Genomic DNA, 15,545 nt, shown 5'->3' with positions numbered 1-15,545 from the left:
ATCCGGTAATTATGTTGTGATCATGATTATGATAATGTCTATATATGTATATATGTATGTATGTATATCATTGTCTGACACGATCATGATTGTTTTATGTTAATGTTTATATATATGTATGTTTACATGTCATTGCCTGACAAGGTTGTCAAGATTCATTCTTGTGGAGGAATAATTGTTTATGTAAATGAATGGCATGAAGAGGTTCTTGGCTATGAGGAATCAAGTGGGCAAAGTATCCCAATAGATTTATGAGGTTAGTATCATGTGGATATGAATTGATATTATGTTCTTGTATTATGCCTACGTTTATGTTATATATAGGTAAAGTTGAGGGATACATCGACAGAATGAAAGTAGTGTGCTTTACGGCATGTCAAGACAAGGATGGATAATAAACTAGAAGCAAGGTTGCTTGGAAAAGATAATGTGGTCTCTGGATGTACAGTAATGGTGTTATGTACATGTTTCATATGTGATTCTATGAACATCAGGTGCTATTTATATGTTGGATATGTGGTGTTGTGTGCATATGGGGTTGTGCGCATGTCGAATATGCGAGGCTGTGTACATATGGTGTTGTGCACATGTTGGATATGTAGTATTGTGTACATATGGTGTTGTACACATGTTGAATATGCAGTGTTGTGTACATATGGTGCTATGTAAATGTTTTATATCCGATGTTATGTACATACGGTGTTATGTGCATGTTGTACACGGGGTGCTATCTACATATGGTGTTTTGTGCATGATTGTACATGTGGTATTGTGTGCATGTTGTTATGTGTACATATTGTTCATGTGGTGTTGTGTGCAAGTGATGTTGTGCATGTGGTGCTATGTACATGTCGTGCATGTGGTGTTGTGTACATGTTGTATAGGTGGTGCTATGTACATGTGGTGTTGTGTACACATTGTGCAAGTGGCATTGCGTACATGTGCTATTGTGTACACATCATACATGTGATGTTGTGCACATGTGGTACTATGTTATGTGTATTATGTAGTCATTGTATGATGACATATGTATTTGTTGTGTTGTACTTTATGTACGTATATGCATGGTGTTCTACACCAGGTATAAGTGTATGTATTTTGTAGTGTTGTATATCATGTATATATGTATGTGTTGTGTTGTACAACACATGTAGGTGCATGTGATATGTTGTACACTAGGTGTAGGTGTATGTGTTGTGTTATACAATGGGTGTAGGCACATGTATTGTGTGGTGTTGTACATTATGTGTGGGTGTATGCGTGTGATGTACATTGTATGTATGTGTGTGTGGTTGAAGAGAAGAGAAGGTTATTGGTTCTTGCTAGGTTTGGAAACCAATCCATTGTGTGTGCAAAAGGACAAGGATAAAGGCATAAGAAAGGGACCAATTGAAGGATAAGTATCAACATTTATTTCAATTTTTATTATGCATGTGATCTCTGATTTTGATTTATGACTATTACATGTGATTTGTGATTATGGTTTATGCTGGTTGCATGTGATCTATAATTTTAATTAAGATGGTTGTGTTTTGAGCTAACCAGATGTGATACTTTTTTACATGATGATTTGGTCAAAGAGTTAGTTTGACTTGTTGTGACAGGAAGTAAATAGAATTTCAGGCATACTGTGCTAACCGGCCACCAATGAGGTAAGATTTGAATTTATTTTGGTTTATTTTGAATATAATGACATTTATGTGCTTGGTACATGAAAAAGTTGGAAATTCCCGATAAGGTGGTTGAAACTAACTGCAAGAATTAGCATCAAAAACAAAATAAATTAGACATCCAACAATATGTTGTTAAATAATTCAGGAGCAGGGCCATTGTGGGACACTGGTACCTAAGAGTGTCCATTGATTTCCATGGGCATGCTATGACCGATATGATGGTTTTAAGGCAGTGATATGCCATAGTTTTTGGACCTTCTAATGCGAGGAAACCTTGCTAGGAGAGAGGTCACCCGAGGGACTATGTGGTAGAGAAGGGGATTCGCACGGAACTTGGAAGGTGTGTGACTACAAGGAAAGGGGTGACTAGATTACAAGTGAGACCATGTAGTAGAGAAGGGAAGGCAGGGAATACATTGATTTTGGTCATTAGTGTTGCCATATGGAATCAGAAGAACATTGGGAGTGTGCCTTGGAATAATGAGAAAGTAACTATTGACTCGGGGAACACATAGAAAATGGATTGTAGCACTAGAAATTGGATGTGGAATTTGATTTTGGAAGTGGATTTTGGACTTCTTGGGAAGAAGATAAATCTTGGTACTACTTTGAGGGTGGAGGTGTGAGACTCTGGGTTCCCTTTTTGCTAATGCATAACAACCTATCATTTTAATTGATGGTCAAGAAAATGTGCATATGTGTATATTATTGTAAATATTGTATTCAGTTGTGTTATAAAGCTCCATAGACAATATGGTTATTTTCTATTTGAAACAAATTTGCATGACAGTATATGTGTTTATTATTGTAAATATTGTATTGAGTTGTGTTATAAATCTCCATGGGAAGTATATTTTGTTTTCAACGGTTTGTTGGTCATAGGTGGCATAGAACACTGAGGACAGTGTTCCCCCAAATGGGAGGTTTCTGTAACAACCTCGGTTAAAAATCCATGTAATAAATTTAACAAAGGAAATGGGACACGTATTCCAAGCTAAATGGTGGGAAAAACATCCTAGTGGGTGTTCATTTCAGTTATTATGGCTATGGAAATTGGAAAAGGTAATGGCAAAGGTAAAGAGGTATTAATTGGAATTTTATTTATGAAAATAAATGAAATAGGAGAAATGAAAGGTGAAAGGTCAGAGATTTGCATGAGAGGGGAATTGAAGGAAAATAGAGGAAAATAGAAGAAAATAGAGGCCTCAATAATAAAAAGGCTTATAAGGATAAGTTCACAGACTTTTGTCATTTCATTTTTGGAGCTCTTTCTCTATTCTCTCTCTTATACTCTTGCACACTAAAATTTTATTGGAGCATTGTGGCATACTTTGGATTTGGAAAAAGGAGGCAAAGGAAAAGTAGGAGAGCACAACAAGAAAGTGGGATAAGCAGCTACAATGGGGTTTCTTTAAAAGCATCGAGTTGCATGTATGGATTCCTTGCTAGTTTTGGCATGCATGGTACATGCATGTGGTTTCATGGTTATGAGTTGTCATTAGCATGGAGGATTTCCTCGATTGATAGTGGTTTTTCCTAGCATTTCAATTTCCTGGATAGCTATGGTCTTGGTGGGTTTATCTTTTGTTTTTTGATTGGTTCTCATGTTCCTTATGGTTTTGGGTTTAGTTATTAGTTCTTGGAGCCTTGGTTGGAAAAACGCTCTGGAACCCCTAGAACAGCTTTGGCTGAGTTACTAGTCCTGGAAGTCTTGGTTGGAAAAACATTATGGAGCCCTTGGTGGGTTGAGCTACTAGTCCTGAAGCCTTAGTTGGACAAATGCTCTGGAGTCCTATGGCAGTTGTGGGTTGAGTTACTAGTCCTAGAGTTACGTTCGAACAAATGCTCTAGAGCCATGGACAACTTCAGTAGAGACCAATATGGTGATGGTTAATGATATCTGACTATGAGGTGAAATCACTGGTTGAGGGTTGAAATGATTTTTCCTTTAGAAGCCTTGGTTTGGTTTTCTTTTGGTTATTCCTTGAGATCCCACATTCATGCTTGGAATATGGCACGAGAGTGATTGGCTGAAATAAATAATTTTTTCAGCCCAATCTATGGTTAGGTGGTACGTGGAAGTCCCTGATTTGATTGGTATATTCATGTGTTAATATGAGGTATTTCCCTATTGTCGTCTATGAGCATATATATTTATTATGATGGTAATATTATGGTTGACTTTCCATGATTTATAAGTTGGTTATAAGCTAGATATATGTTGGTTATATGATGTATATTGTTTATGGATTTTGACATGTTTAATTAATATATGAATGGTTGATGAATGCATGCACTAAAAAATGTTATTGCAAGTACTTTGAGAGGGTATTAGGCCTTTTTGACAGTTCCCAGATAATTATGAGATCCATATGTTCATATATGTAATTATGACCTTTAAGTTACATGTCCGTGATGTGTTTGATGAAATGTTTGTTATGGTCAGGGCTTTCTAGGTCAATTTCTTGTCTTAGTTTTGTATTGATGGATTTGTCCTGGTGTCATTCATTGAGCTGGAAAGTTTTATTAAGTTTTAGGCAGCGGTCTAGAGACTAGCCATGAAAAAGTGCCTCAAATCTCGCGGTCACGGGTATAGAACTAGGTGTAAAGACTACAGTCTCTCCCTTGTAGGCTTTCTCAAGGTTTCGGTGGAAGGGTGGTTTAGCCCTTGGGGGTCCTGTAGCACATGAGGGAAGTTAGTTTGGTTTCATTTCTTTGAGTCCACTTGCTTAATTGTATGTAGGAGGTTGAGTCATATCATAGTAACCCTTCGTCACATATTTACCCCAGTGGATCGGTGAACCTATGTAACTGTGGGACGAGGGTGTTACATGTGGACTTTGATTGATTTGGAGATGTATATAGAATTATATTTTCTGTGTGATATCATGTGTTTTGATTCTTTGGTAGAGAGATAAGTTGAATGAGAAAGTGAAAAGGTATGGTACGTTTTTTTCCACTACAAAGGTAGAGTATATGATAATGATTCATGCTTGTAAAGAGGCCATATGACTTATGAAAATTGGTACAAATGTAAAGCTAAGTCATAAGTCTATTACAACTCAATGTGATAATAACAATGCCATCTATCTTGATCTTCAAATTAGCATATTGATATTTAATATTGCTTCATTTGGAGTATTATATAAAATGGAAAGTACAGAGTTAACACTGCAAAATATTATAAATATGTTCACAAACAAATAATAGAAAGTATGTTGTAATTCATACCATTATATCCAAAATACAAAGAAGGGGCCCAACACCAAGGTATAAATGTGACCGACACTCCTAATAGTCAAGTAATTTTTTTTATGATGTGCTTGTTTTTAAAACTAACTTTCAAATGACATTTCACATTTATTTATGCCCATCATTGAAATGTTATTATTATATTTATTTATGGACTTATTTCTAAAACTAACTTTCAAATGACATTTCACATGTATTTTTGCCCATCATTGAAATGTTATTATTATATTTATTTTCTTAGTATTTTACTATAACAATTTTTTTGCTGATGTAATTCTTTTGTTTTATCTTATTAATTTTAGCTTGACCATGATGTTGAAAATGGAAACAAGAAATGCTAAAAATAGAAGTGCTAAAAATATCCCTACTATAAATAGCAGTTTTGGTACTAGTGCTGGATTGAGCAACAAGGAATGAAAAATGGAAGTGCTAAAAATAGCATTGCTATTTTTAGCAGTCTAGGATGGATTCCTATTTTAGTTAGTCCTTGAACTAAAATAGTGAAGTAAAATTTGAATTTGATCTTACCAGTTGTTTGTAAAATAATTAATTAATTCACCTTGAGTTAATTAGTTGAATAAAATAAAAAATGAAGTCTATATGGGGACATGCAACAGTTTCTCCAGTAATTGAGGAATTTATCCACCAGTTAAAGAGATAAGGATGAGTTGTAATATTGAGTTGTAATTAGTTGACTTAGTTAATTGATTCAAGTAGAGTTAGATTAATTCAAATAGTTTGTTGAATTAATTGTGAGTTCAGTTAGTTAATGCTTTCATTCATGTAACTGATGCACTTCAGATAACTGAATATTCTCTCATAAATAACTCATGCATGTCAGTTCAGACAGAGACCCAGTTGAGATCAGAGGAGGGACAATGTACTATCAGTTAGATGGATTTTTCCTATAAAGGGAACTCATCTATGGAGAAGGATTTATCTCCTTCAGGATTGTGCAGTTACTACTGGGCCAAGTGAGCAGTGTGAGGTGGGAATTCACATGTGTGAAAGCACTGGACCCCAAGCAAAATTGTGCAAGGAAATAGGAGGCTTGGAGGGCAGAGGAGAAGGTTTGTGAGAGGCCTTTGACTATCTATGAGCAGTAGAGGGATTATAATGAGATCTAGTTGGCTTCCAAGCTAAGGCTTTATGTAATTCTATGAATATTTTCCACTTCTATGATAATTCAGAGTTGGGGTTCTAGGCTGATGCTTTCCCTGGGTTATTTCTTCTGTGTTATGTGTGATTTATTTCTCCTTCTCAGTTATATGTGTTCTCTTGATCTTGCTCAATTCGATTAAGCTTCTGCAAAGTGTTGTAGAAGTAGATCGTGTATTGTGTTTTAGTATATTGCATAATTTGTTGATCTATAGTGGGAATTTTCGGAGCAAAGGTGATCAAGGTGAAGAACAGTATACTAGAAGAAGAAGTTAGAAGTTTGTGGTTCCTGAATATATAAATCGAGTTCTTATCACATCTCAATTTTAGCAATGGCGTTCAATGGTTTAAGACTCGAGAATGCCCTTGATGGCAACTCGAATTATATAGCCTGAAAGGATCATATGGAGGCAGTATTAGAGGATAACGGTCTAAAGGACTTCATTGATCAAGAAGTCCCCAAGCTGACTGATGCTACTCAACTGGTGGAATGGAAGAAATGTGTGGCTAGAGCAAGGAGAATCCTCCTAGAGGGAGTTCGAGACCATATTGTCTTGAGCCTCCATGGGAAGGAGACACCGTTTTCGATGTGGAAAACATTGAAAGATTTATATCAGAACAATAGCGATCAGAGGAAGCTGGTGCTGAAAGACAAGCTTCGTAAGATCAAGTGTGAAAAGGGCGACACGATCTCTACATATATGAACAAGCTTACCACCTGCAGGGATGAGCTTGGAAGTGTGGGGACCACGACCGCTGATGATGACATGGTGAGTCTTGCACTCCTTGGTCTTTCTAAGAGCTGGCATAGCTACCAAGACTCAGTTAATGGAAGAGAAAAACTGCCAGATTAGGAATGACTTTGGTCAAATCTGATGCAGGAGGATGAAGAAAAGTGTGCCTTAGCGAGTAAGGAAAAGAAAGGGAAGGAGAAGGATTCTCATCCCAAATCGAGTTCTTCCCATGGTGGGAAGAAGTTTGACAAATCAAAAGTGTGATGCTTTCGTTTTCATGAAGTGGGCCATTTTGCTACAAATTGTCCATTGAGGAAATCCGACATGGGATCCAAGGGAGGATCTGAAGGTGAGGCATTAACCTCACAGTTCGAGTTGGATTTCACACTCTTCGCATGCATGGTTCCATCCATGGTGGGAAGTGGTTGGCTTCTTAATAGTGGAACTTCTTTCCACATGACCGACGATAAGAGTTTGTTCAGTACTTTGGAAGAGAAATATCTCCAGATACTCATAGTGATGGGTAATGATGAAAAGTATAATGTCTCAAGTGTAGGCAAGGTTGTTTTTTAGAGGGAGCATGGAGCTCACATTAACTTGACCGATGTGAAGTATGTACTAGGACTAAAGAAAAATTTGGTGTCAATTGTGATGCTGGAAGACAGAGGCTATGATGTAGCCTTCAATAAGGGAAAGGTTTTCCTTAGACACATAATCACAAGACAGGTGAAGCAGATTAGTTCACGAGTCAAGAAACTGTATGCTCTTGAGGTTCAAGATGCATGCAAAGCCTTGAGGAGCAAGGCAAATGATGGAGACTTGGTGGTTGATAAGGAGAGTACATTACCTCTCAACATGTAGCCACAGGAGATGTCTCAGACAATTGTGGAGGAGCCACGATTGGTGAAGCAACTTCAGGAGGTTGTGGAGCAGCCACAATTGGGAAAGCTGAGAGGAGACCGAGTGGAAGCATCCACTCATGCAGGGACCTACAGTAGGGTAAAATTTCGAGCCAAGTGGGCAGAGGGATCACATGCATCCATACCTCCAGGTCAAAGGTGAGGTGATGTGGAGTGATCGTCCCACGAAGGCTGGAATAGGGGCAGGATCCTTGAGGTACCCAACCTCTTTGATTCTACTTTGCTACAGGAGCCCCGATGAGGAGTAGTAGGACTGGCTGAGTGGGTAGAGATATATGCGGATGGAGTAGTAGAGAGAGCTATAGTGCAGGTGTCCCAAGACTATGTAGAGCTAGCAGGTTGTAGCAATGCGAGAGGCACAGGAGTGTTGCACCAATGCAAGATGGCACAGAGAGGTGTGCAATGGTGTGAGATGCATGGAGTGTTGCAGCAACTCAGAGGTCATAGAGGAAGCATTTGTCAGTGGCAGAGGGAGCTTCAGCATTAGAGTATGTTTCTAGCCCAACAGAAGGGTCAGTTGGGAGTTTTTTTTTTGTTTCTAGAGTTGCTGGAGTGTCCACACTTGGAAGAAGTGTTACATGCAGAACATTCCAAAGGTTTGGGATCAGGTTCGAGTTGAAGCCTTTCTTGTTGAGAGGGAGTGTTGAAAACGGCAACAAGAAATGTTAAAAATAGCACTGCTATAAATAGCAGTTCTAGTACCAGTGCTGGATTGAGCAACAAGGAATGAAAAATGGAAGTGTTAAAAATAGCATTGTTATTTTTAGTAGTTCAGGATGGATTCCTATTTTAGTTAGTCCCTGAACTAAAATCCCTGAACTAAAATAGTGAAGTAAAATTTGAATTTGATCTTACCAGCTGTTTGTAAAATAATTAATTAATTCATCTTGAGTTAATTATTTAAGGAAAATCAAACATGAAGTCTATGTGGGGACATGCAACAGTTTTTCCATTAATTGAGGAATTTATCCATTAGTTAAAGAGATAAGGATGAATTGTAATATTGAGTTGTAATTAGTTGAATTAATTAACTGAGTCAAGTCCAGTTAGATTCATTCAAACAGTTTGTTGAATTAATTGTGAGTTCAGTTAGTTAATGTTTGCATGCATGTAACTACTGCACTTCAGATAACTGAATATTCTCTCATAAATAACTCATGCATGTTAGTTCAGACAGAGACCCAGTTGAGATTAGAGGAGGGACAATGTACTATCAGTTAGATGGATTTTTCCTATAAAGGAAACTCATCTATGGAGAAGGATTTATCTCCTTCAGGATTGCACAGTTATTACTGGGCCAAGTAAGCAGTGTGAGGTGGGAATTCACATGTGTGGAAGCACTAGACCCCAAGAAAAACTGTGCAAGGAAATAGGAGGCTTGGAGGGCAGAGGAGAAGGTTTGTGAGAGGACTTTGACTATCTATGAGCAGCAGAGGGATTATATTGAGAGCTAGTTGGCTTCCAAGCTAAGGCTTTGTGTAATTCTGTGACTATTTTCCACTTGTATGATAATACAGAGTTGGGGTTTTAGGCTGAGGCTTTCCTTGGGTTATTTCTTCTGTGTTATGTGTGATTGATTTCTCATTCTCAGTTATATGTGTTCTCTTGATCTTGCTCAATTTGATTAAGCTTCCGCAAAGTGTTGTAGAAGTATATATTGTATTGTGTTTCAGTATATTGCATAATCTGTTATCGATAGTGGGAATTTCTACACATGAAGCAAAACTAAACCAAGTAAAGTTATTGATTTATACATTAAATAAAAACACTTAATGAATCATGTTTATTACTCCCAAATTAGCTAGTGATTTAGGGAAATTATGTAAAGTCACTCCTTATGTAATATCAAAGCTTTTGAAAATCATGATGAATTATTAAAAAAGCCCTCAATTAGCATGCTCAAACCCTTTAGAGGAGAAAATTTCAACATAATTAATTGGATTGAGATAGACTTCATAAACAATGCAACAAATATGAACCCACATTTACTTTTAAATATAAATTTTAGGGGATTCTAAATATTTCAAGAAATACTAATATAAAGAAAAAACAATAATAATATAAAACGTATTTATTTCAAACAAAATTATGATTGTTTAAAAAGTAAAGATGCATCTCTCTAGCTGACATCCTAAGGCTTGAAAAGCACAAACCTATTCAGATTCAATAATGAATTTAGATTCAATTATGAATTTATGGAACGCACATGAGGCATGGTGACTCTCCACTGAAATTTCATTTCCAACCACAAAATAAACCCATCAACATATTAACATTAAACATATTACATAAAAACTCTCAAAAATCAAACAAAAAATAGTTGTATCATTTTTATTAAATAACTAAAAGTCCATTCAATATAATTACTTTAGCCCCTAGGTTAGGCAATTTTTTTCTAGCATGCCCAAAGACCAACAATCAGTGTAATGAGTATCATACTATGAGCACCACTTGTATTTATAAACACTATAAACACTATAAGTACTATGCAATATATGCATATCTTGGAGTTTCATCTTGTACCTAACTTGTTTTATTTATAAGAGATCAAAATTTTTCACAATTATTCATATTTTTAGAAATTTCATGAGGAGAATTGTGTAATGGATGTTTTATTTTCTTCGATCCAATTTAAAATTAGTTATATATAATTTATAGAGTTAATATATATGCCATACATATTTTTCTATCATACACACATATATAAATCAATATCTTTAATTCTCATTGAATTTTCATCTCACCCATCAAATTGACCATTCTAAAAAATAAACTTGACAACAATAATGAGTTGCGTATTTTAAAAATGTTAAATAGTTAAAAAAACAAAATATAGATTATGTAATGCATATCTCTCAATCATGTACACATAAATAGATATGAGTAATTTTTTTATGTAGCCCATAAAATTAATTATTTAAAAAAATAAACTAGACTCACTAAAATAAATTAAAATTGTTAGATAGTTAAGAAAATTAAATATGACCTGTAAAATTTAACCACCAATAAACCTACGGTAAATATTTCATGATCTAATAAATAAGAGTAAAGGAAATCAAAAGTCAGTCGCATTTTGAAATATTTAGGAGTGAAATTAGTCCGAATTTGAAATATTTCTCAGATCTACACTGAAAACAAAAAATAAGGGCATGATAATACATAATGTATACACATTTCATGAAATGTATCGGAAAAATACTTTATCTATATAAACTTAAATAATATATTCAGAGAACCCAAACAGATCATGGAGTGGTTTAGAATCATAGAGATTCGAATTTGTTTATTAGAAGCGAAACCTCAACGTAATCTCTAAGAATTCTGGGCTCCTCGCTCTTCATAAGTATTTAAATAATATATTCAGAGAACCCAAACAGATCATAGAGTGGTATACAATCATAGAGATTCGAATTTGTTTATTAGAACCGAAATCTCCACGTAATCTCTAAGAATTCTGGGCTCCTCGCTCTTTGATAAGTATTTTGCCAACTAAAAGGCCAGACGTTAAAAAAATTATTGCAACCTACCATCACGGTAATTTAATGCTGCAGGGAAGAAATAAAGCACAAGATTTCTGATTAGAAATTCATTGAAAGTAAAAGCAATAGCTACACATAGAGGAAATATAAAGAAATGAGCTGTTTACTTCAGACTCCAGTCTCCAAGAAGATATGCACCTGATTATTGAAGAGTTGCGTAAATGTAGAATAACGTTCTCCCTAGGAGCCAACACAAGGAGAGGAAGCGGGAGGAGGGGGAATGGAAGGTGAACCGGGAGCGGGAGCAGAGGAAGAGGGAGCGGGGGCAGGAGCAAATTCTTCGGTCGCTATGCCTGATAACGATCCAGATATAACCTCGTTTATGATCCGTCGGTCTCCGCTTCTGTGACCCTCGCATAGGCGGGGCAAATATATACCTGCAGAACATATACACAATGTATATATAAATCATGGGCTAACTTCAAAATATAATAAACAACTTTGCAAGTATAATCACCTTCCCCTGCAGCAAGATTGATGTAGAGGTCGAGGATGTTGGGACAGTTGTAGTAACAATCTGGAGAGCATAGTTTCCTCGTAAAATGACCTTCTTTCAGAGCATCTGAAGACATTCCCACGGCCAATCTCTCTATCCCACACGCATTCTTGCATTCATCCGTTTCTATCCATTCATTCATTCTCTCGGCAATAACGTCAGATGACTGCACAAATTTAACAAATTTAATGGAATACTATCAATTACTCATAATACTCTAGGGCAACTAATATTAATTGGCCTGGTTGTATAGGCCCATTATCATTATTGAATAATGTATTTGTTTATCAATTACCCATATTCTAGGTTGTATATGCCCATTATTATTGTTGAATAATGTATTTGTTTATATGGTAACTATCAATAATTTACTATTATTGTTGAATAATGTATTTGTCTATATGGGTAACTATCAATAATGTACTTGTTTATATGGCTAAGTTGGTAACTAACATTTAGGGCCTGGTTGTATATGGCCACTATCATTATTGGATAGTGTATTTGTTTAAATTTTGGGGCGGGTTGTATAGGCACACATGTATTAGAGGGCCTATACAACCACTATCATTATTGGATAATGTATTTGTTTAAATTTTGGGGCGGTTTGTATAGGCACACATGTATTTCTTTAAATCTAAGAGTAACATATACATCTAATGAGTTAAAAGCACAGTAAATAATATCAATGGGTCGAGCGTATATGCCCACTATCAAATAATGTACTTGTTTAAATTTCTAATGAGTCGAGAGCATAGTAAATAACATTAATGGGTGAAGAGTATATGTCTATCACTAAATAATGTATTTGTTTAAATCTAATGGTCTAGAGCATAGTAAATAACATTAATGGGTATATGCCTGCCACTAAATAATGTATTTGTTTAAATCTAATGATCATATACTTGTTTAAATCCAATAGTGAGCATATATATCTAATGAATCAATAACATAATAAATAATAATAATAAATCAATAACACAGTAAATATTGATTGCAGATAAAATGATTGGAAAATTACATTTCTCCACATCAAAAATGGTTTGAAAATAGCGTAAACCCACCAGACATTCAAACAGCACAGTGCCATCCCTGGAGATGGACTTCTCAAGCACACAACGTGCTCCATAAGACGACACAGATAACGCGCAAACCTCCTGGGGAAGATTCTCGCATACTATGCGTCCTGATTATTAATAATTCCAACTTTAAGAACTTATAGACTAAAACCCTATTAATGGAAAACCAAAAATCAAGCTAATGAAAAGATTTTCAATGAGCAAGTCCAACACAAAATAAAATCAATTGTATTGGTGTACAAACCGTAAACGACTTGCAGCGTTGTAACTAAAATAAGGGCTAAGGTTGTCAAAAGAAGCTTCATTACACCCATTTCTTCTTGACTGTTCTGAATGTCGGTTGTTGTTTTGTTATTAAATGACAACGTATGCAGCACCAGATATATAAATAGTTACAAGAGGTGCAGGTGAGTGTTTAACTATTGTACACTTCCTTTATAGGAGAAAGATGGGAGAGCAGTTTCAAAGCGGAGCCTACATGCCAAATTAGGCGATGTCTAGTCTATCTGAAACCTAGTTTCCAAATCCGATTGGGCGAAATATCTGTGACCAATAAATGGAGGTATTTGGAAAGAACGCAACTCATGGGGTAGCATGTGTAGACGTGTAGGGCGCCATTTACTTTGCGAGTCGGATGGGTCGGGGCCTCGACTTCCAACCAAAAAGTCTAGGGTAAGGGGAGCATTTTCTGTTTAAGGGATGTTAAATTCACTATGTTAAAGGAAATTCTTAAATGGCAGTGCAGGGTGTTGAGATATTATAGCTTGATCTTTGAATAGATATGAGCTTGTGTTTCGGTGAAAAACGAGTACTTATCCGAAAACGGAGACAAATATTTGATTGTCATTTTATTTTACATTGCGTGTAAACATTCGTTCAATTTATGATGATTTGCCATTTTAATAAACGATGGATTGCTAGCTGCCCATTAGCAATGAGAAAAGAATAGAAATGGTGCGTGTTGTAGAAAAATTTTCAACCGATACCATATACTTCACAATTCACTAATATTCACATTTCGTGATCGAGTTTCTCAAATAAAAGAAGATAAATTGTGCCTCTGGTATAAAAGTTTTCAACCGATATGATATTCTTACACAATTCACCTATATTCGCACATTTCGTGGTCGAGTTTCTCAAATAATTTGATCCCTCTATGTGATTGTCACAATAATAGCAAATACAATAAATATACTTACTATTTACACATTTATTCGTCAAGTTTGTCAAATTATTTGATTGGAGTATTTACACATTTATTCGTCAAGTTTGTCAAATTATTTGATTAGAGTATATAATTGTTATAGTGAAGTCAATACAATTTAAAATTTGTGTATTTATGGTTTTTCAAAATGAAAAATGATTTAATGTAATTGTTTTTTTGTTTTAGTGTAACTCAATTGGTGTGGGTCATGTAAATAAAGTATTAGTGCGAGGCGGTTTAATATTCAAATCTCCTTTATCTACATTGTGCATTATACATGTCAAAAAGGCTTCTTTATGGATTCCTCTAATCACTCATTCTCTCTCTCACACATATATATTCACAATCTAGCCCAATGGTTAGCTCCTAAAACATATTGCTAACAGGTGGTGCCTCAAGAGTTAGCTCAATTGGTCGGATTTCGAACACTAAAGCACCTTATTAACAACAGGTGGTGCCTCAAGAGTTAGCTCAATTGGTCGGATTTCGAACACTAAAGCACCTTATTAACATGTGGTGCCTTTAGGATTAGGCTCTAGTAATAATTGCATGATGAAATATTTCTTTGTTATATATATATATATATATATATGAGTTTCACAGCATGAAATTTTTTTAGCCTAATACATTTAATATAAAAATCACTATTTAATATAACATCAATAATGTACCTTATGAATAATAAAATCTTTTTTATTAAATCTATTCATATATTCCTTTAAAAATTTACAATCTAACCAAAAGAAAATTTAAAACTCTAAATTATATATATATATAAAAACCCAAAATGAATTCCCACAATAAAAAGAATTGACCCAATACATCCCATATAGAAACCACCATTTAACGCAACATACATTATGAATATTCAATAATAAACATCTTTATTAATATAAAAATTTATAAATTATGATTTTATTTCTGCATAATGTTGTATGGGAGTAGTGCAAAGAAAAAGATTAAAAACAAAATAAAATGCATTCAATAACGGATTGCGGGCAAATAATAAGAGTATTATGCTATAAAATTTAGTAAGATAATTCTTTTCTTCAAGATGTCAGATTTAAATCTTTCAAATCTGATCAGTACACATTGAATCAAAAATGTGGAGTATTTAACTTGAAGCTATCATTTGATTTGTAACATTTAATTAAAGTTTGACTAATTGGGTTTAGGTTTTTCATTTTTGTACTTATTTTTATAAAAATAAATGCATTATTCTAGTTTTATCCTCATATTGATAATGTATAATAATGGTATATGTTATGAATGAATTAAGGGATATAATAAGAGTATTATGTTATAAAATTTAGTAAGATAATTCTTTTCTTCGAGAAGCCAGATTTAAATCTTTCAAATTTGATAAGTACGCATTGAATTAAAAATGTGGAGTATTTAACTTCAAGCTATCATTTGATTTGTAACATTTGATTAAATTTTGACTTAGTGGGTTTTTCATTTTTGTGAAATAAATGTAATATTTTAGTATTGAT

The 15,545-nt window shown here is 34.8% G+C and overlaps 1 protein-coding gene across 1 annotated transcript; it reads right to left on the bottom strand.

Moving 5' to 3' along the window:
* Positions 1-11,456: 11,456 nt before the first annotated feature.
* LOC149170069 (uncharacterized) lies at positions 11,457-13,162 on the bottom strand. The gene is made up of 4 exons (XM_089425436.1): positions 13,093-13,162; positions 12,834-12,955; positions 11,734-11,938; positions 11,457-11,653 (listed from the first exon to the last, which is right to left on the bottom strand). The coding sequence occupies exons 1-4, from the start codon at positions 13,160-13,162 to the stop codon at positions 11,457-11,459; spliced, it is 594 nt and encodes a 197-aa protein (XP_089281562.1).
* Between the last annotated feature and the right edge of the window lie 2,383 nt (positions 13,163-15,545).

The sequence above is a fragment of the Pinus tabuliformis genome, chromosome 4_2, assembly GCF_031772625.1.
Source record: "Pinus tabuliformis cultivar Carrire ecotype Pingquan chromosome 4_2, CPIR1, whole genome shotgun sequence".
In the NCBI taxonomy this organism is placed as follows: Eukaryota; Viridiplantae; Streptophyta; class Pinopsida; order Pinales; family Pinaceae; genus Pinus; species Pinus tabuliformis.
The sequence above is the reverse complement of the archived record's forward strand: the minus strand, read 5'-3'. Positions and strand labels throughout refer to the sequence as shown.